Source organism: Phoca vitulina, unplaced genomic scaffold (assembly GCF_004348235.1).
Source record: "Phoca vitulina isolate PV1807 unplaced genomic scaffold, GSC_HSeal_1.0 scaffold20, whole genome shotgun sequence".
Taxonomy (NCBI): Eukaryota; Metazoa; Chordata; class Mammalia; order Carnivora; family Phocidae; genus Phoca; species Phoca vitulina.
In genome coordinates, this window is record NW_022589723.1 from 31696536 (window position 1) to 31717639 (window position 21104).

The following is a 21104-nucleotide window of genomic DNA, read 5'->3' on the forward strand; positions in this document are numbered from 1 at the left end:
TACACACAGTCCAAAGAAGAAGGCAGCCTTCTTCAGTCCCTTCCCTAGGACTATGACATCCAGAGCCTCACTCACCCTGTACCCAGGGCAGATGCCTGGTGTAAGGGCAGGCACGAGACGGCTGCAGTGAGACCCAGTGGTGCTGATATTGTAGCTACTCCGCAGACATTTGCTAAGTTAAAATGAGACCTCAGGGCAGATGTGGCCTCCCCTCTCTGGCAATGTCTACACAGAGAGAATACCTTCCATCTGGGCTTTGCTAGTGCTTTTTTAGAGTGACTGTGATAGTCTCCACCCCCTATCTGTCTAGGCCAGAGAGGCAGGGGCTGCCCGGCAGGACCCATAGAGGGTGGGCAATCCCTGGCTAGCAGAGGTCTGATCCAACAGCCACTATCCATCATGATCAGAGGCAATGCCAGTGTGGTGACCGTGTGCTTCTCAGAGCTTCTGGGGGCAGGGTAAAAGCCCAATGGTCCCAGCTACTGTGTCTGATATCCACCACTACATTGGCTCAGAGCCCACATTTCCCCTGGGCTACTCCCAGCTAGAGCAGGGCGAGGGTATTAAGGTCGGCACATTCCTGGGAGGTCCGAAACTCCTCTGACAGGCAATCAGGCAATTTGGCTTGAAGACTCCCAATCTTGCCAGTCTTTCTTAGAACCGTGATATAGCCTAAGGCTTTCCACCCAGCCTTCCTTCCTTCCCTCCCTCTCCTCCACACGGGTCAGACCTAAACTGCAGTCTGATGTTTTCCTAGCCTCTCCAGCCCCGTCCCTGTTTTCCCTCATAGGTGTCTCCCTAGTAAATCTCTTGCACGTGGGGAGAACCCAGACTAACACTCCAGAGAAGATGCTGGATGGTAGAGACAAGCCGACCTTCCTAAATTCCCTGTGTCACCTGCCTCTCAGCTCCGGAGTCCAGCTCAAGTGATAGGATCAAAGGAAGCATGATCTGGGCCGGCAGGGGAGCCTGGGTACAAGTCTTGGTTCTGCTAAATTCCACAAGGACACAGGCTTTGTCTCCCTGGTAGATCCCCAGTGCCTGGCTTGTATTCACTGCCCAATTAAGTATCTGGGAGTGAATAGTACTTTCACTACAAGTAATTATTGTCTGTGTCTATTGACTTGTTTATCATCTGTCTCCCCCACCAGGTGGCAGCTCCATGGGGGAAGGCCTTTTGTCTACTTCACCTTTCTGTGTATTGTACCCCAGGGCCCCACAGAATCCCTGGCACTTTGGAGATGCTCAGTACATATTTGGCAAATGAATTAATGAACACACTAATTGTGTGAAGCCCAGCCAAGCTCTTTCTCTTCTGGGAGCCCTGGTTTTCTCACGGAAAATGAGGGATGGATAGGAGCAGGCAGTTCCTGAATAGTAAGTGCAAGTAGCTAATAATCTTTTTGGAAAATGTTTTGTCTCATTAATTACCAAGTCAAAATAACAACCGGATATCACTTTTTCTCTATCAAAATAGTATTTTTTTTTCTTTCTTTTTTTTTTTAATGAAAAGGGACAATACTCATTGCTGGTAAAGGGTTCTGGAAAACTATTTGGGGTTATGTAGCAAGAGTCCTAAAAATATTCAGACCCTTTGGTCTTATAATTCCATTTCTAAGATTCTATCTTAAGGAAAGAATCAGAGTTGTGGAGAAAGATTTATGCACAGAGATGTTCCCTAAAGCATTATTTATAACAGTGGGGAAATGGAAGCAATTTAAATAATAATGTGACCAGGCTTCTAAAACACCAGGCACTTCCCACACATTTCTCATCTTCAGATAAGCCCGTGAGTTGGGCACGAGAGCCTCTATTTTACGGACAGCACTTGGAGGTTATGTGACTTGCCCAAGGTCGCGTGGCTTAAGTCAGTGGCAGCGGGGATTTAAGTCCAGGTCTGTCTGGCGGCCTAATGCCTCCTCTGACAACATAGTGCTCGTTAAGTGAATTATGACAATTCGTATGAAGGGATGTTAGAGAAGTATTCAAATGTTTTCCAAACTCGTTAGTGATAGAAGGTGAAGTGAAATAAGCAAATTATATACAAAGTCACGATCTAAAATATGGGAAAAAATATATATATCTCGACACAGATGAAGAACGAACAAATCACAACAAAATGGTTTGGGGGCTCACCTCTGGGTTGAGAAATTATGAGTGATTTGAAGTTTTTTCTTTAAATTTCTATGTCTTCTTGAACTTTCCCCAAACTGAGCATCTGTTACATTTATAAACCGATGTAAAGCAATGAAAATTGTAAATAGGTAGAAAAGGAGAATCCTGTAAGGGGATGAGGGCTTGAAGACTTCCTGACTTTCCTGGCTCCAGACAAACTCCTCCCTGAGCCCCACACTATGAGGGGGAAACAGTAGGTTGAACGGGTGCTATGGGGCGGGGGGTCCCCACGTGGTGGCCCTGACCTTCAGCCAGACAGACGTGGGGCACGCGGCTCTGTCTCAACACTCTGAGCCAGCCCCTTCTCGGTTCCAACCTTCCAGGGGCCTCCCCTGGGGTTAGAGGGACTGGCTCCGTGACGGTCCTGGAGACAGACACACGTGGATCTAGCAAACGGACCCGGCAGCTCCGCCCAGCCCCGGCGATGCCCAAGGGTCTCAGGCAGGCTTCTGCCCTTCCCATCGGTGGGCTCTCTCGTCGCAGGCGCTGGCTCCAGTGGGACCACCACCCTGTGAGGAGCCTACCAGGCACATGCCGGCAGGCAAACACTGACTTCTAAGAACTCCAGCAGTGCCCGCTTGCTGTCTCAGCTGCCACTGTTTTAGCTGCTTAGGGCTGTGCTCAGTGCCAAATTTACTTTCCACTCTGAGAACCAGAAAGCTTAAAACCGATTCTGCAATCACTTCTTTCTCCCTCCCTAAAATACCAAGAACCAAGATTTCTAGTTTCTTAATCTGATTGCTTATCATTTATTATAAAACCTCTCAAATCCCTTTGAAGAGAGGGTGGGCAGCGACGGCTGGCCGAGTGGTTTATGACCCAGAACTGGGTGTCTTCCTCACGTCTGATCTCTCCCAGGCACCCCTGCTCCCCACTCCCCTCCGCCCCGTGGGGGCAGAGCCATTCCCTTTGGTCACACGGTGGGCAAGTGACTGCTGGGGAGGCTCAGGCAGAAGTCACAAACAGCAGTGTTCAGGCTGGCTGTTTGCTCTCGTTTTTTTTTTCCTTGTCTTTCTGCCATTTTCCCCAGATACAGATTAATCACAAGTTAATAGGAGCCGAAAGCTGAACAATACAGGAATCTTTTCATGGTGGATTTTTCTGTTTGTTTTTTTTTCCCCCTTTTTTTGGCTGCTCTGAGATTTCTATCAATGCTGCATCTGTTGGCTAAATAAAATCTTTCAAAGGTTAATACACGATCATGGCTGCTAGAATTCATCTACGACAATCCAGTTGTGGAGGGGACACGACAGAGGCCTGACACACAGGCACTTTCTTTCTCAAGGTTATTCCTTTACGAAGGGGGATCATTTCTTCGTGTGTGCTACAGAGCATTTATAAAGAGAACGAAGTGACAGGGAAATCTCACTCCAACCCCTTCTTCCTTCCCCAGGCACGTGGATTCAACCTCTTTGAAGCAGCCTCTTCAGAGGGCACCAGGCAGACAGAGGCTGGGGCCAGACAAGTAGGGTTTCCTTTAGTTGGGGCTTGAGAGTACTTTGTCTACCTGGGAAAGATCCTCCTTGCAAGGCCTTGCAAGCCTTCTTGATGGAGCTCTGTCTTAAGCGCTCTTGGAAGCCAGGGGGGAAATGAGGCTAGGCTTCTGGGGATCCCACACTCCATCTCTCAGGGAGTTGGGTGGAAGCTTCACTTGCAAAGACCACAAGAGAACTTTTACCCACACTGGGCTGATGAAAAGGGATGGACAGATTGGGAAACTGAGACACAGAGAGGACAAGTACACATATCAGCCAGGACTCAGGGGTCCCAGACCCCACCCAGGCCAGCTTAACTGCCTCGAGATTAGGAGTCAGAGAATCCTCCCTCTACTTTTCTTGGACCCCAAGAGAAGGCTCTGTAATGGGACTAAGGCTCATGGAAGAGAGGAGTGACCTGTCCACACAGAAGAAGAGAGGTGATCTCTGTGACCACGAGAGCAAAGCCAAGGGCAGCACGAGAGAGTTCAGTCAGGCCAGAGGCTCTCAACCAGGGGCCATGTTGCCTCTCCCCTCCACACCCAGGAAACAATTTTGCCTATCAGAACTTGGGGGGCTGGTTGTTGCCACTGGTGTCTAGTGGGGAGAGGCCAGGGATGCTGCTGAGCACCCCACAATGCACATCAAAGAATTATCCAGCCCCACATGTCAATAGTGGCCAGGTTGAGACAGTCTTGAGTTAGAACGAATGAAAACGTGTGAGTGTTGTGGGCTCAGTTACTGGGCCAGTGTGCCAATCACTAAAAAGAATAATAAGGCAGATACCAGGTCGGGGGCAGAAGCACCTAGAGGAATGCGCTGTTGCGGGGGCAGTTCGGTGATTCTTCTCACTGAATGCTCTGTGCCAGGCCCCGCGCCGTGCTGAGGCCACAGCGGGGGACCAGCCAGGCCACTCCTGCCCCCAAGGGGCCTGGGCTGTGACACAGCTCAGTGTCGTGCCGACACGGAGGAGCCCAGCCTGGAGCCCCCAGTTCTAAGAAACGCTACTGACTCCCAGTCCCTGCGACAGGAGCACGTGTTAAAGACAGTAAAGCAAACAATCATCAATATTGGATGGGCTGAGATTAGCGACAGAGAAGAGGGAGTCCTTCCAGATTAATAATGCATCGAGGACTCCTTCAGAGGAAGAATAAATTATGCAGGGCACGGCTGCTCAGGCACAGGAGGAAAACAGTGGCTCTTTAATTTGGGGGTTGGTTGGATCTCTGTGGCAGGGATTCTCCCTGCACTGGACCTCAGCGGCAGCCTTGCTTCCGGGCCCTGAGAGAGTCCTCCCTTGGCTGTCAGCAGGGGTGGGGGCTCCTGGTGCAGTTCTCTACCTGTGCAACAGGCTGAGGCAGCTGCCCAGCCTCTGGCCGGCCATAGGGAACCCCTGTCTTTGAGAGCCTTAAAGCTCTTACCCTGTCCTCCAGACCTAGCCCAGATGCCACCTCCTCCAAGAAGACTTCCCTGACCAGCATAGCAGTTTCCTCTGGTGCTTTCTACACACAGCCCTGGTCACAGTTACTTGAGCGCACGTTGGGACCCAGCAGGGCCAGCCACACATAGCTCACTGATTCTAAGATGCACTTTCCCCCACATTTCACACCTCAGATATTGGGTGTGCTGTACAATCAATGGTGCATCATGGTTCAGTTAATAGCATTCTCCTTTCCTAGTAGTACATAAAACAGGGCTGTGCCTCACTCCTGGGACTGTCTTGTACTTGCAGAAACGTGGTAGAAGGTGCTCAGTGTGTGTGAGTGCTCCAGACCCGAGTTCCCGAGGGCTGGACTGGTGCTGAGGGACTCGCTTTTCCTCCTCGTGGTCCAGCCCTGCAGGCACTCGGTGTTTGCTGAATGGATGACTGAGTGCATGAGTGCTCGGGCCACAGACGGGCCTGCTCTGCTGACTCCAGAGCCCCTCTCAACAGCCTCCTTCCCAGCCCTCCAGCTTGCAGGTGGCTCCACCCTAGCCGCTCAGCTCCAGGGACTGAGGACCAAGGACAGATTCAACCTAAGCCAGAACACTTGCAGTGACCAGAGGCTCTTGGGGGATTTGTGGAGAATCAAAAGCCGGAAATGAAGAGGGGGCTGAGGCCAAGTCCTGGCTGTCCCAGCAACGGGGTTGCAAAGAAGAGGCATCTCTGGCCTGCAAACTGCCGCAATACCCACCGCCCAGAGCTGCCAGGCCTCCCCTGAGCTGTCCTGCAGGTCCGAGGGGAGAAGGGAGACTCCCCCACCCTTCGCCACCCAGATAAGGGGCAGCCACATAAAGGGCTGTGGAGGCCTTCTCTGGGGCCAACAGCCTCATTTATCACCAGAGGGTGGCGCCAGCTGGTGCGTGAAGCGGGACGTGAAGAGATGCAGAAGAGGGGGCCGTGGCGCTCTGGCTTTCTCTGCTCCCCAGACTCAGGCTCCCCTGAAGCTCCTCCCTCATGGGGCCAGCTTCAGCCGAGGCGACCTCAAGCCCGAAAGGACACAGAGTGCAAGGAGAGGCTGGGCCTGAGCTCTGTCCCTCCTGCTCCTCCACCCTAGCCAGGGCCTGCTGGGACAGCCCTCACCAGGCCCTGGGAGAGCCCTACTGACCTTTAAGGTCCCTTCCAGTACGGGCCCTCTGAGGCTCAAGCCCCTGCTTCTGCCCTGGCAGTCTCGTCTCCGGGCCTCTAGGGGTTGGGGAATGGCTTAGTTAGATGTACAGCACGTGGAGGGGACATTTCTCAAGGACAATGCCCCCGGAGCACTGTCCCATCCCAGCACCAAGGACCCTGCGGCTCCATCCCGCCCTGCTACCCTGAGGATCGCCCAACTCCCTCCTTGCTCCTTTGCAGCAGGTCTCAGGTGGCCCTATTTTCAAAGCTGGCAGCCGGGTATGGCAGACAGGCAGGTGACCTGGGTCCCGGTCCTGGCTATCTGTGTGGCTTTGGCTTCCCCTTCTTTCCATCAGAGTCGTCAGTTAGCAAAGGCGACTGCTGAGGCCCCAGCTCTCTCGCTGCCCTGCCTGGGTGACCGGGCTGGAGGTGGGGGTCTGTGCCCCGAGAAGCCCCCTCTCCACCGGTGCCCACCCACCCAAGCATCCCCGGACCCCAGCTCATACCTGATGGTGTTGTCGGCATGACAGGGGCAAGGCAAGGTGCAGCCAGGGCCGTGCAGTCCCTCGGGGCACAGCCGCTCCTGGCAGCGCGGGCCCTTGTAGCCAGGCTCACACTCGCAGGCTCCAGTGGTGGGCGAGCACTGACCCCCGTTGTGGCAGTCACAGCGCTGTGAGCACTGGAAGCCGAAGGTCCCGAAGGGGCATTCCTCTTGGCACCTGCAGGACAGCAGACGGGGGTTGAGGCTGCGCCCCCTCCCCTCCCAGATCTGACCAGCATGCACCCTCGCCCATCAGCCAGTGAGCACTGCCCCCCCCCCCCACCCCTGGAAGGAGGAGGACTGAGCTCCTTCCGTGTCAAGTAGTTTGCCTGCTCCTCGGAACGCCCAGCGTAACCATAATCCTTCCACTCATTGCCTCACAGCCTCTGTTGGGGAGCGTGATCCCCGCTGCCGACTGCCTGACGCCCCCCACCCCAGACTGGGGCTATTCCCCAGGGATGCAGAGTCTTTGCCCTGCACCTGGACCCCGACAAGTTCAGGGGGACACCTGCGGGCATCCAGGGTAAAAGAGGCGGGTGGCTCCTGCGTCCCAGAGACTTGGGAAATGGCCTCTGGGATTTTCATGACCCACGTCCCGGCACAGCTCCCGTGGTGCTGGAAGGTCAGTCCTGACATCGGCTTTCTCGTCATAAAATGGGATGATAATACCTAAAGCTCACTAAGTTGTTTGAGGATTAAACGACATAAGGTGTGTAAACGTTTGGAAAGGTGTCCCACGCGTGTAAGGGCTCAGGAAGAAATGTTAGTTACGATTAATATTCTTGTTAATACTGTTCTCTGAAGTTCCCGGGACAGAGCCCATCCGACCTTCCGCCTCAGGTACTGGCGTGAACAGGCTCGGAGGGAAGAATTCCAAAATGTTACCCACCGAGTGGACTTGAGGAATTCTAAAGTGTTCTTATTGTCATCTAGACAACCATTTTCTGGTTTCCTGTGCCTTCCACAATGACGGTGGGGAGGGAGCAATAAAAGATGCTTTTTAAAAAAAATAGAATACAGCCCTAACTTCTTTATTAAATCTTGGAGAGTCATGAGTTGGAGCCAGTGCTGTTCTCCCCAACAGGGCAGGGAGAGCCGTGTCTGGGGGCCCTCACGCGCTGCTCATGAGGGCACATGGCGGGGCCCTAGCGATGCTGTCGGGCTGGGCGGCGAGTGCCTGAGGCCCAGAGTGGCCGGGGTGTCGGATGCGAGTCCTGGCAACTCTGCCCGGATGCCACTGTTTTCTCTTTGCCACCTTGTGCCCACAATGACAGGGAGAGGAGTAGGGTGACTGGGGTCTAACCCTGAGGGCTTCCCCAAGGAAGATGCCACCCATTGTCCCCTCACAGAGTCACTGTGGCAAAAGGAGGTCCATGGTGGAATGGAGGGGCAGCAGGGATGAGCACGGTCACAGCCCGGGGCAACGGCCAGAAAGGGGCTCCCAGCTAGGCAGGCCCTAAAGCTGGGCCCCGGGCCCCTAAAGCAGGGGGTATGCCCATCACCCTCACTCTGGAGTTGAGAGGGCTGAGATGCAGACAAGTGAGGTGTGTCCCAAGCTCATACAGCCTGCAACTGGCCGAGATGACCCCAACTTGTTGCGCACCAGATCTTGTGGCATCTTAGCCAGTCCAAGGTCCCATTTGGGAAGGAGAAGAGAAAAGAGAGGGAGGAAGAGAGAAGAAGGAAGAGGTTGTCTGGAGAAGAAACAGAAGGTAGAAGACAGGAAGAAGGAGGAGGAGTGGGATAGGGGAGGGAAAGAGGGAAACTGAGGCAGAAGGGCAGGACACAAAGCATTGAAGGGCTGGAAAATCACTCTCTGAATTGTTAGCTCCTCTTCAGCCTCAGAATGGATTTTCTCAGAAGTCAGTCAGTTTGGTTCTCCTCAGATGTCTCAGACACCAGGGCAAGAAACCCAAGCCAGGAGAGCCTCCTGACAACTCCACCCTTCCACTGGAACATTCCTGCTCCCTGCCACCCAGCAGGACTGGCAGAGTCCCGGCCAGTGAGCTCCCCATGAAGGGCACTACCTGCCCCCCCCACCATATTTATGAAGTGACTGACTCCATAGTCCCAGAAAAAGAATCTGGAAATAAAATATTGACAACCTAATCCATTTACATAATCAGCCTTTTTTTTTTTTCCTACTCACAATTTAAACAACTTATTTATTTAGAGATCAAGCAATGACTGCTAATGAATTTTCCACAAAGCACGCTAATAACGGGGCCTGTGGAACAGAAGGGTAATCACAGCAGGAATTAGTTTTCTACTTAAACATCCTTCCTTTGCAACATATCAATCTAATGTGTCTGATATTGCCATTAACAACCAGATCCATTGCTCAATTAAATTACAAAATGAGCTGCAAAGCCCTCGTTACGTTTCATGTTTAATTTGCACTGGATTCTGCCTATCCAGGGGGGCCCGCATTATTACACCCACTCAACTTTAATATGCTTGCAATGATTTGGGGAGGGTTAATGCAGCTGTCACCTACAAAATTAATGGAGGCAATTTTATAAAATATTAAACACTAGGCGGCCCATTGAGGTGGGAAACCCAAATGCTACCTGGCTCTCCCCGTGAATTCTCTATAGTTAATGAGTGAAGCTTGCTCAGAGGCCCCCAAGGGTTTGGGATATCTCTCTGCCCCGGGATCATGGGCTGGCCCCAACAAGATGAGGGATTAGGATTACTTTTCTGTTGGGTACATCTTGGCAGTGAAAACTGAGAGAGCCAATGATGTAGGGTCTACTGGTGCTGGGTCCCACCAGCTGGAAGTCCGGGCCTGTTCATCTCCAACAAGTGAGCTGGATTAACTCTCATGTGCAAGTGGACTGAAACAAAGGGTCCTGTTCTGGTTCTGGGGTCTTCCGGCTCCTGACCCTACTAGCTCATCCTGAACATTTCTCTTACTGGGGAAGAGGGTGAGGATGGGAAGTTGGGCTCAGTGCTTCAGTCCCCCCTCCCACCCACTTCCCCCAGAGACCCCCTCTCTGAAAGAAGTCAGGGAGGATCTCCGGATGCCATACCCCATGTTCTAAGGCTGGGAAGCTCATGTAGATGAACACTAGCTTACAAAGAGATCAGATCTGGCTCAAAAGACTTTAGGCTAGAGGCAAACAAACCTAAGGCAAAAAATGGAAAATCACTTTTCTGGACATCACCAAGGATTTGGGGCTGACTCCAGTGACAGTTGGAATAGTCACAGCCAGAAGGATCGATGAGTTGACTCAGCTTCAATCCCTGCTTGCTGATGTTACCTGGGCAGGGGAAGCAGGGGATGGTGAAAAAACGTTCCTCCTGCCTCGCTTTGTCTGGGCAGAGTAACAAAATCCAGGGCCAGCGATGAAATCTGGATCCCACAGAAGCAGAGAAGGGGTGTGAGAACCTCTGCCCTACCGCTCCTCTCTCTTCTAGAAAAGATGCATATAGTTGAGGCATAGCCGGGTCCTGTCCGAGACAAATGTCCTCTTCTAGCTCTGAATTCACTCACCATCCAACACACTAGTTGTTGCCTCTCTCTCTTCCACAGCACCTACCCGATTGTCATAGCATCCTTCTTCCTGCCTCGACCAATGTGCGCACACGGGAATTCCTCAGTGATGTGTTCTGTGGGTTATCCGCTCCACAAGGCTGGTTTGATTCCAGGACATTGGAGCCCCTGTTCAGCTGTCAGGCCACTAGCCCTCAGAGGATGCAAACTGAGGCCAGTATCCTTTTGGTACAACCCAAATTCGGAATCAAAATTTAGTTCTAGAAGAAATTATGCAAAATGTGTGAACTAGTGTGCACTCCCAGCTTCTCTGGACTATTGGGGCCGTTGCCTCCCTCCAGTAAGGCAGGTAGCAGAGTGGGTGACAGGTGCCCACCTCCTTCTCCTGGTGAGTCAGTGCGAGCGTAGGGCTTGGGTCACCGGGCAGGGGGAGGGGCGTGTGTGTCGCAGGCCAAGGGCCAGGAAGGATGAGTGATGAATCTTCCTGGCCTGAGGACTCCGAATGCTTCCTGAGAAGGCAGGAAAGCTCACAGAGGAATGCTGTGGGCTGGTAAACCTCAGCCACTCTCTGCAAGGCCTCTGGGAAAATGAGCCACACGCACGGCAAGGACGATAACTAGTTCTCCTCTTACCTGTCCCCCATGTAGCCAGCTGTGCAGTGGCACTGCCCGGTCACGTGATCACACTGCCCTCCGTGGTGGCAAGGACAGTCCTGGCTGCAGTTCTGGCCGAACGTCCCAGGTGGGCAGGGCTGGGCACACACTGCTCCCTGAAGCAGAGGAGGTGAGACACACATGATGTCACTCTCTCCTAGAACTGGCACAGCTGGGACAGCCCCAGGGACCACCCCGTTTCCTCAGTGGGACTTTCTCCGCAATCACAGGAGCATAAGAAGCTGGACCATTGTGGCTCTAAAGCCCCATTTGAGAGATAGGGAGACTGAGGCCCATTGGCTCCTCCGATTATTCAGCACATATTTATTAAGTGCCTACTGTATACCAGGCACTGTGTTAGACATTGGGGAGACAAAAATATGAGGAAGTGAGCTCCCAGTTTACTGGGGAGAGAGGTAAGAGATGCAGATAACTAAAGCACAGTGGCTAAGCGCTCTCACGCTGGCCTACCATAAAATGCCGAGGAAAAACAAAGAGAATCTGGTCTGGAAACACACACTTTATTTCCACTCCTTTCCCAAACGCTGCTAACACAAGAGCAAAGGGGGAAAAGGTATAGGCCTACAAGGACAAAAGGAATGGGAGCAGAGTCCATGCAGGACACGAGATGTCACATGCTGGAAGATCATAACCTCGGAAAAGCTCAGGAATCAGAGACATCAGGAACCTCTGAGGGTCAGAATGCAGGTATGCTGAAACAGGAGGGCTGTCTGAAAGTGTATAAAAGAGAGAATAAGACCCCAGATCTCTGCCCCCGCTTCAAATAGCCAGGTGACTTGCCCAGTCTGGCAGAAGCCTGGCAGTTGACTTTTGAAGAGGTTGGCCCATGTAGGCTTGGACATGAGGATGCCAAGCACGGCTGAAGGGGTGCCAGGAGAAACGGGGATCCCGTGCACCTCTGCCTGCTCAGCAACTAGACTGCTGATTCCCACTGGCAAGGTTTTGGAGGATTCTTTTCTGGGGGGCACTGATAAACTCAGAAGGAAAGACCTACAGATACTGATATTTAAGGGTCCCATCAGTCAACAAGCCTGGCAACTCCCTCTACCCCCGCAGGTTTCCAACCAGCTTTTCTGAGGCTCACCGTAAAACATGAACAGGTGGTGAAGGACCACCAGATAGTTCAAATAAGGCTCTAACAAGACAGATGAAGACCTAAGCAGACAAATACCCAAGTGGAACACAGAGGAAATGGGAACTAAGCAGGGAGCAAAGAAAACTTATAAAAAGAGAATTAAGAACTTCTATTATAATTAAAATGAATATCTGTAGGTAGTTATATGAAATTATTTTATCTATGAAAGAGTGGAGTGCTATAAAAGGGGATATCCAGAGAAAAGCAAAGAGTTTTTGAAATCTAAAAATAAGATGGCAGATATTTTAAAATTGCAATAGAAGAGCTGGAGGATGAGGAAATCTCCCACAAAGAACAAGAAAGAAGGGGAAGGAGGGGAGGCACCAAGGAAGGAAATTGTAGGCAAAATATAATAAAATTAGAGGATCCGTCCAGGAGGTCTGATATCTGAGTAACAGAGGATTCCTGACAGTGGAACAGAGAAAATGGAGGTGCCTAAATTAAATGGGAAATATAATACAAGAAAATTTTCCCAGAATGGAAGATGGAAAGCACTCATCTCTGAATTGAAAAGGCCTATAGCATATCCAGCATGAAAAGTGAAAAAGACCCATATTAAAGCTTATCACTATAAATTTTTATACTTCTACGGATAAATTCTCCTCAAAGCTTTTAGAAAGTCACATACAAAAGAACAGGAACCAAAAGGTACTGGACTTCTTAACTAGAAGCTAGAAGATAATGGACTAATGCCTTAGAAATTCAGAGGAAAATAGTTTGTAACCTAGAACTCTATATCTAGCTAAACTAACACTTAAGTGGGGATTCAATAAAGGCATTTTCAGATTTGAACAGCCTTAAAAATTTTAACTTTCCATGAACTTTCTCAGGAAGCTACTGGAGGATTTTCTTTTCATCAAAAAGAATTATCCAAGAAAAAGAAAGAAATGGGGATGCCAACAGAAGAGACAGGTGAAGGGAATTACAGGGTGGCAGTGAAAGGGAGTCCAAAACGACACCAGGAAGCAGGAACTGAAACACACAAAGCTTCAGTGTGGGAGTGCGGCCTCAAAGTAAAAAACAGAAACAAAAACCAAACTGAGAGATATCTGATGTGTCTGACCTTATCGAGAGGTCTTTTCAAGTTCTGCCAGAGAGTTTTAGGGATGAACTAGTAATGATACGTAAGTGAGCATATCAACATAAACAATGATTTTGAATTCATTATGTCATGACATTATGAAATCATTAATGTTATCAAAATGATTCAACCAAAAATTGTAAGAAAGTACCACTTGAGGGTGGGGGAAGGGTTGCACTTGTCTGTATCTGATCTGAATCTTATTCTATGGTAGGAAGTCAACAGTTTCAACACATGTCTACAATGGAAAAGTCAGGAAATGGCAGTGAAATATGTGGTGCAGAAATATGAACGGAAATGCCAGAAGAAACACAAAATGTGAACAAACCTGCCTTTCTGGAGTGGGATTTGTGAGTCACTCGGAGAACTATTTCCCCCTCCATCCAGTACTAGCCTTGTGGGATTAGATAACTTTAAACATTATATCTACGAATCTTAGGTCTTTATTAAACAGAAATTGGAGCTGGCTGCCCTTCCAGCCGCTCCCACACCAGAGATAGTCATTTCTCTTATGGAGACTGAGGGTTCTCCCGTAATTCATTAATCAATTAGTTCAACACACAGTTATTAAGCACCAATAATTGCCAACCCAGAGGAAGCTAGTTTGCTTAGGAAAATGCTGCCAGAACCGACTCATTTTTCAATATCATCCAGTTTACTGTAATGAATTAAGGGGGAGACCTTTTAGCTCAGATTTCTCTTCCCCACATGTGAGAAGGTGAGGGGTGGAGGTGGGACAGGGGAATGGGGATTGAAGGGGCAGAGGCAGCAGCCGATGACAGCAAGATGAGTGTGTATGTGAGGAGAGGGGCAGGGAAAAACCACAGAGGAAGGGGGCCTCTTCCTCCTGGAGGTGGTAGGGGTTCCCCACAGAGGCCTGCCTTCCTCAGTGCACCCCACAAGCTTCTGAGACATGACCAGGGCCCCCTGAGGAGGCCAGTAGGGAAGCTTTGTGCACAGAGTACTTCCTTCCAACATTTCCTGAGGAAATCAAGCATCCTGGAGACTTTTTGGACAGGTGGGCAAGCACCTCCTTAAGCCCCTGCTCAATGTTTCCCAACTGCAGGCACCCAGGTGCCTGAATCCCTGGGCTCCTCCTCGGGCTTGAGCTCCGGGAGCCTGAAGGAATTCAATACCTTGGAAGGCCTGCTGCCTGGTATGGTTGGCAGAACACTGGACTCAAAGTCAGCACTTGGGTTCAAGTCCCAGCTCTGCCTCCTCCCAGATGGCTGAGCTAGAATGAGCCCTATGATTGTTCTGAGCCTCAGTTTCCTCACCTATAAAATGGGAGTCATAACTCCCAGTCTCCAAGGTGGTTGTGGAGGTTAAGTGAGGTTGGAGATGGGAAGGAACCTAGTACAGTGTCCTAAAGAGCAGTTCCTTAATTAATAATATTAATTCCACCGAAGTGGACACCCAGTGTTGCACATTGTAGGGGCCCAGGACCAGCAGAGCCTTGAAAGAGTGGGAGAACCTTAACTGGTAATGTTGCTAGTTGGAAGAACAGGCACTGGGGGTTGGGTGGGGGGAGAGAGCAGGCAGCAAAGTGTCAGCTTAAGAGAAGAGGTAATAAAGTTAAAATGAGGCCATTAAGGTGGGCCCTAATCTAATCTGATGGCTATCCTTATAAGAAGAAGAGATTAGGACACAGACATGCTCAGAGGAGAGACCCTGTGAAGACACAGGGAGAAGGCAGCCAACTACAAGCTAAGGCAGGAGGCCTCAGAAGGATCCAACCCTGCCAACACCTTGATCTTGGACTTCTAGCCTTAAGAACTGTGAGAAAAGACAGCACCCCAGTCTCTGCTACTTTGTTACAACAACCCCAGCACACGAACACACCTGCTCTATGGTCAACTAGAGGGCCCATCTCCAACTGTGGCGGGATCTTGGGCGGTGTGGCATCCAGAAGGTTGGAGATAAGGGGAGGCAATAGTCTCCCTCCTCTCAGAACTGGTTAGACCAAATGGTTTGTCAAAATCTGGAAACCAGCCACTCTTTAAGAGGACCGTGGCTAAATAGAGCAAAATGATAAAAGGACTTAGGCAGGTCACATCAATTCTCCCAGAGAAGGGACCACTCAGCCTCTCCAACCACCGTCCCAGGTAGCATGATGCTCTCAGTGGTCAGTGACCAATGGCTGGTGTGGGTGCTGAGGAAATGGTCCAGGTACTGACGAGGGCGTGGGTCTCTACGAATCATCCTTCCTACACCTGAGCATCTGTAATTTTGCAGCCTCAGCTCCAAAGGCCAATCTCTGGCCCTCTGGGACACCTGGTCCTAGTTCCCAGCACCTCAGCCCCATCTCTCCTCAGGCCTGTTGCTTTCTCTCCTCTGAACAGTGAAGGAAAAAGAGTAATTTCCCAGGCACGAGCTAATGACAGCTAGGCAAGTGGAGTGTCCTACAGGCATACTTAAAGCCTGGTGGCCAGGAATCTCTGAGGAGGGGCCTGGAGGGCCAGAGATCCCACTTACATTGGGGCTCTCCTCTAGCTCTGCACCAGGCCTCAGTCTTTTGGGGAGCCGCACTGTGTGACCCAGCAATTGTATTCTTTAGATCTCTGAGTGTGGCTGAAGCCACCTGGGCCCAACAAGAAAGTGAGGTCTTGGAGGATGATCAAGGCAGGACCCTTCCGCCCAGCACCCTCTTCTGGGCCCCAGGCCCCCCCTGGGAGGGGCCTCAGGGCTGAGCCACAGCTTCATTCCACTGTGACTCTGCATGAATGAGGGGTATTAATAATTCATACAAATCTGCAAGTTAAATGCTATGTCAAAAATAGAAATGCAATTGTCTACAATAAAATTAAAAACATAAAGTCTCCAAATCCAAAGGCTTCTATTGCCAGAGCTCTCTGTCACTGGGAAGAACAAACCTCTCACTGTGTTGGGGAGAAAAAGAAATTCCTCCATGTGTTGGCCTCCTCCCTTCCCCTTCTTTGACCACTGGCCTCCATCGGTCTCTCCAGAGAGGCCTTTACAGGGACAGGGCCTGCCTGTGGCCCATTCTCCTCCTACCTCCCCCAGAGCCAACCTCACTGCCTGCTGCTAGGCCTCCGAGGACCCAGTCTGTGGGTGGTGGAATTCTGGAAGCTGGCTGGAGATAAGAGGGTCTTTCCAGGGAGTGGTTCAGGGTGGGAGAAATGGGCAAGTGTGGGAGAGGCAGCCGTAGTCCCCTTTGTCCTCAGACACCAAGGGCTGGGTTTTGGGAATCCAGAGTCAGGACACCCAGATACTAGCCCACCTTCCTCTTAACCAGCAGCGTGGCCTTGGGCAGGGTACTCAGCCTCTCTGGGCCTCTGCTTCTTCATCTGAGAAAGGGACATCTTGATGGACCAGTGGTGTTCAAACTCTAGATGCTGCGAGACCCCGTTTTTATGTGAAATTTTACCTAGAACCTCCATATAGAAAGTAGATTCAAACGGAGAAGAGGGGGAGAGTGGGACCGAGAGCCCTAATTATCAGGCTCCTCGCCCTCACCGCCAAGAAACCCTAGGGTTCTGTGAAACACAGAAGGAAATCCTATAGTCTTGATCAATTATTTCCAAATGCAGACCAGCAGACAGGGTTGGCTGCCTCAGAATCATCTGGGGAGCTTATTAAAGCTAGAGATCCAGGCCCCAGAAGGTTCCTGGTGGGGCCTGGGAATGTGTACTTAAGGTCCCCGCCCCCAGAAACTCTGTGTGCAGCCAGGTTTGGACACTGCTGCCCCAAATCATCCCCTGGTCCCTTCCTGCTCTAGAAAATCCTGGCACAACTGTGCCTCAGTGGGCCCTGCAGGCGTCCCCCCTGCCTGCTCCCCTCTGCCTTCACAGCCTCCTGAAATATTCTGCTCCTGCTCAGTAACCCTGTCCTCTCCAGCTTTGCAAAGTCTCAGGCCCCAAGGGAGGCAGCCAGCTGGGGCACCCAGCTTCCCCTGAAACAGGGGGTGTTCCTGGAGAGTCGGAGGCAGAACACAGCCCAGGAAAGTCAGCCTTACGGACTTGCTGCTCCTGAGAAGCTTGGGTCTTTGGCAGGGGAAGGGAGCGTGTTGGCTAAAAAGGAGGCTTGTGCATTGTTTGTGGGATCCAGGGATATAACACAAGCAATTATAAAGGACTTCAGAGTTTGCAAGGCACTTTGGACATGCACTGCCCCATGTGAGCCTTTTCCCAAGCATGGCAGTTATGAAGGGTAGGGCTTGACTAGTGTATCAGTTCTGCTTACAGAGGGGGAAACAGAGACCAGAGTAACTGAGTACTTTTTTCAGTGTCAACACTGGATGTAGCACCTGAATTTAGGCCTGTGAGGTTGTAATTCCCATCCCCCTTTTCCAATGTAGTGGTTCCCAGACACAAGACCTGGACTGGTGGAGGCTGCATAGAATTGCCTGGAGCACATGTTAAAATAGATTCTGGGCCCACAGAACCAGGATGTGTGCGTGAGAGAGCAGGGGGTAGAGGCTGGGTATCTGAAGTTCTAGAACCTCGGGGGATCCATACGCTGCCATCTTCCCTCCTCCTCCCACCTGCTCCCCTGCCCTTACACCACACCCTTTCTGCCACATCTGGCCCAGAGCCCACGGCAGTTCAGGTGAGTACCTATATGCCCAAGGACAAAGCTGATCTAGATTTCCACTCCTTTGAGCATGAGGGACCACAGACTCAGAGAGGTTAAGTAACTTGCCATCAGTTCACACAGCCCTTAGATGCAGATGTGATTCAAAGTTGTGTCCACACTGGCAGTGTCTAGTGATGCCCATGACCCAGACAGGAGGGAGGGTTTTCAGGGTGGGAGAGGAATTTAGCCCGCCCAAGGTGTGTGAGTGAGGGATGCTCACCCCTCTTACAGGGTCCCACCCAGGTCCTGTGGGCCCACCTACCGTCCAGCCTGGGGGGCAGGCACACTCTCCTGTGATGTGGTGGCAGGAGCCCCCGTTCTGGCAGGGACAGCGCAGCTCACAGTGAGCCCCATGACTCCCAGGGGGGCACAGCTCCTCACAGCTGCATGGGGAAGCAGAGGTGTTAGACATGGCAGCGTTCGGTCAGAGGGCAGGGCCCCAGGGCTCCCTAGGAATTAGTGAGTTCACCATCAGCATGAACTGGGCTGCGGTTAGCTGAAATGCAGTCCTGCTTCCCGCCAGAAGGGGGAAACAGGGCTCGGATATAATGAACTGGAACGTTGTGTGCTTGGGCCAGTACCTGTGGGATGACTTAACGTGCTTAGAGTATAAAGAAGAGCGTTCTTCTGGGGAGGAAGGTTTCCGGAAGAGGAAGACATTTTATTTGGGTCCTGAGGGTAAAGTTAGTTTCACTGGGAGAAGGGAAGGGCATGCCAGGCAAAAGGAACAGCATGAGTAGAGGCACTGAAAAGTGGTTATCCAGCCAGCTTTTAAGAATTCACCTAGATTCTTAAAGATCCGGGGAGAGGGAGTATCTGGGGCCTGCCCCACTTCCAGGCTCTGGAAGGTTCTCAGCTATCATAACAGGCTCACAGGCACTGCTGAGATATGAGGGAGGATTTGCACATGATCTTGGCCTTCAGCCTTAGGGCAATGGCCCTGGCCTCTTGCTGGAGCTGGCCCTGGAGCTGGCCAGACATTGGGGCAGGAAACATCCTCGATCAAGGATATGTTCCTGGCCAATGTCCTTGGGTGCCCTCTCAGGATCTAGGGCTATTGGGAGGCCACGGAACCTTCAACCAGGTGGGGAGGAGAACTTCAATCTTGCCTCTGAGGGGGTCTCAATTAAGCAGTCGTGGTGGTCCCCTGTCAGTACAGACTCCAGAATACTGGAGTGAGGGGCTGTTGGGGTCTGAGGGGGAGAAGACAGGGGAGAGGAATAGGCACAGTAAATTCCCCGAATCTATGCATGATACCTGCCCAGGGCCTTCACCCACCTCTTTCTCAAATGGCCTCGAAGGGTCAGGACCCAGGTGAGCGGGGGCATTTGGGTTATGATCGGAGAATGCCAAGCTAAGGTCTGGGGCCCCGGACAGGAAGGTGGAGGAGTTTAATGAACTCCCCAGGGCCATGCTTGGTCTCAGCTGGCACCAGTCACCCTGGGGTGTGGGCGGGAGGGACCTAAGACCTGCATGGGAGACGCCTGGGTATTAAACCTCTGTTGGACTTGGAGTCACAGCGCCGGAGATCCGACAGCCAGGACTACCTTGAACTTCCTTCTGCTGCGACCACCTGCCCCCCAGTCAGGAGCCAGGGGCGGACTGCGCAGCTGCGGGAGGGAGCCGCCCCGCCCCGCCCGGCCCCGCCCCTCGGCCCCGCCCCGCCCCTCGGCCGGCGGGCGGTACTCACTAGACTCCCGTGTAGCCGGGGGCGCAGAGGCACTGGCCGGTGCGGGGGTCGCAGCTGGCTCCGTGGCGGCACTGGCACGGCAGCTGGCAGCCCTTGCCGTGGGTGCCGGGCGCGCAGAGCTCCTCGCAGCGCCAGCCGCGGAAGCCGGCGGCACACACGCAGGCGCCCGTGATGGGGTTGCACAGGGCTCCATTCTGGCACTGGCACCGGTTGCTGCAGTGGGGGCCCCAGTGGTCGCTGTCACAGCCTGCAAGACAGGAGCCGGTCAGGGCGGAGGGAGGCCCCTGAGGGGCTCTCCGTGGGATGGGGGCCAGCACCGATGCCCCAACGGCGGCCTTCCTATCTCTGCATTGCTCCCTCCTGGACAGGAGGCAGCAAGGGCCGTTTGGGTGGAAGCTTTGGCGCCTCCTAACTTCCACCGGCTCTTCGCTAAGCCACTCCAAATATTATACAAGCTAAGAAGACTGTTTCTTCAAGGCATCTCCTGGTCAGAGCCATCCCATTCCAACCAGTGCTTCCCTGAAGCCCCTCCCCTGGACTGAAATTCTGGAACCATAAACAGTTCACCTCCCTCCGGCTTTGCTAAATTCTTCTTGGTTGGCTGTCTCTTTCTCTCAGCCAGGCTGTTTCTCTCCTGGTTTGCCAGCCCTCTTTTCTGTGACCCTACTCACCCCCTCCCCTTCTTGGTGCTTCCCCAGCCCAGCCCTGTCTTCCTGAAACTCATTAGTTTTCTCACCTCCTGCACCTCAGTCTCAGTGAACCTGTCTTCTACCTCCCTGCACCTCCCCTGGCTGACTTTATCTCCCTGCACCCTTCCCATCTCTCTCTCTGCTGCTTCTCCCTTTCAGTAATGCCTACCCCCCCCCCAACCCCGCCGCTCTACCCTCCCTCCCCGGTTGCTTCATCTTCAGTTCAATTTCTTTACTTTCCAAAGCCAACTTCAGAAGGACCAGGAAAAAGTAATGTTTCCCTGGGAGGGGACAGAGAGCCTTCAAGATCTTTATATGTAATTAAATGTTTCAAAGAGCACTATCTGAGCCAGCTTTGCAGAAATTTCCACAGCTGTGAAAAGGGCCTGAACGGCAGAGCCCCAGGTAGGTCACCCAGCCTGCATCCACCTCCCACTCTGACCCTCATCTGGTGCATACAGGACTACTGGACACACAATAAGAAGGTGTCCTCAAACCATAGCCTCATCTACTTGAATCCTGGAGTATGGTGGATGTGGAGTTCAAGCATGGACATGGACAGGCACAAATAATGTTCTAGGAGAAGTTCAATGGAAAGATTGCTCCCAGCTAAGGAGACCAGGCAAGACTTCCTAGAGAGAGGGATCTGAAGTAGGCTGTCTCCCTTGTCTGCCTATCAGAGTGACCAACTGTCCCAGTTTCAGCACTAAAATCCCACATTCTGAGAAATCCCTGTCTTGAGCAAACTGGAATGGCTAGACATCCTACCTCCTGAAGACGAGGAGATGATCAGTTGACCTTTGTGCTCCAGTGATTCTAGGGTTTAGACACCCAGGGAGGAAGGAGGCAGTTGAGTGGGATTGGAGAAGGTGTCACTGGGCACGCTCGGTATGAACAAAGAGATGGGGGCACTCGAGTGTTGGGCAGGTACAAGAGCACAAGGTTCTAGTGAGGCCAGTGAG

At 52.0% G+C, this 21104-nt stretch overlaps 1 protein-coding gene across 4 annotated transcripts in view; it reads right to left on the reverse strand.

The window, feature by feature from the left end:
- MEGF11 (multiple EGF like domains 11) overlaps window positions 1-21104 on the reverse strand; it is a 345128-nt gene that overhangs the window by 61446 nt on the left and 262578 nt on the right. For all 4 annotated transcript variants that reach the window (XM_032417420.1, XM_032417421.1, XM_032417423.1 and 1 more), the window contains 4 exons: window positions 19454-19700; window positions 18026-18146; window positions 10910-11046; window positions 6747-6959 (listed from right to left, as the gene is read on the reverse strand). In XM_032417420.1, coding sequence (XP_032273311.1) covers window positions 6747-6959; window positions 10910-11046; window positions 18026-18146; window positions 19454-19700 — 718 coding nt within the window. The remainder of the gene's footprint in view (window positions 1-6746; window positions 6960-10909; window positions 11047-18025; window positions 18147-19453; window positions 19701-21104) is intronic.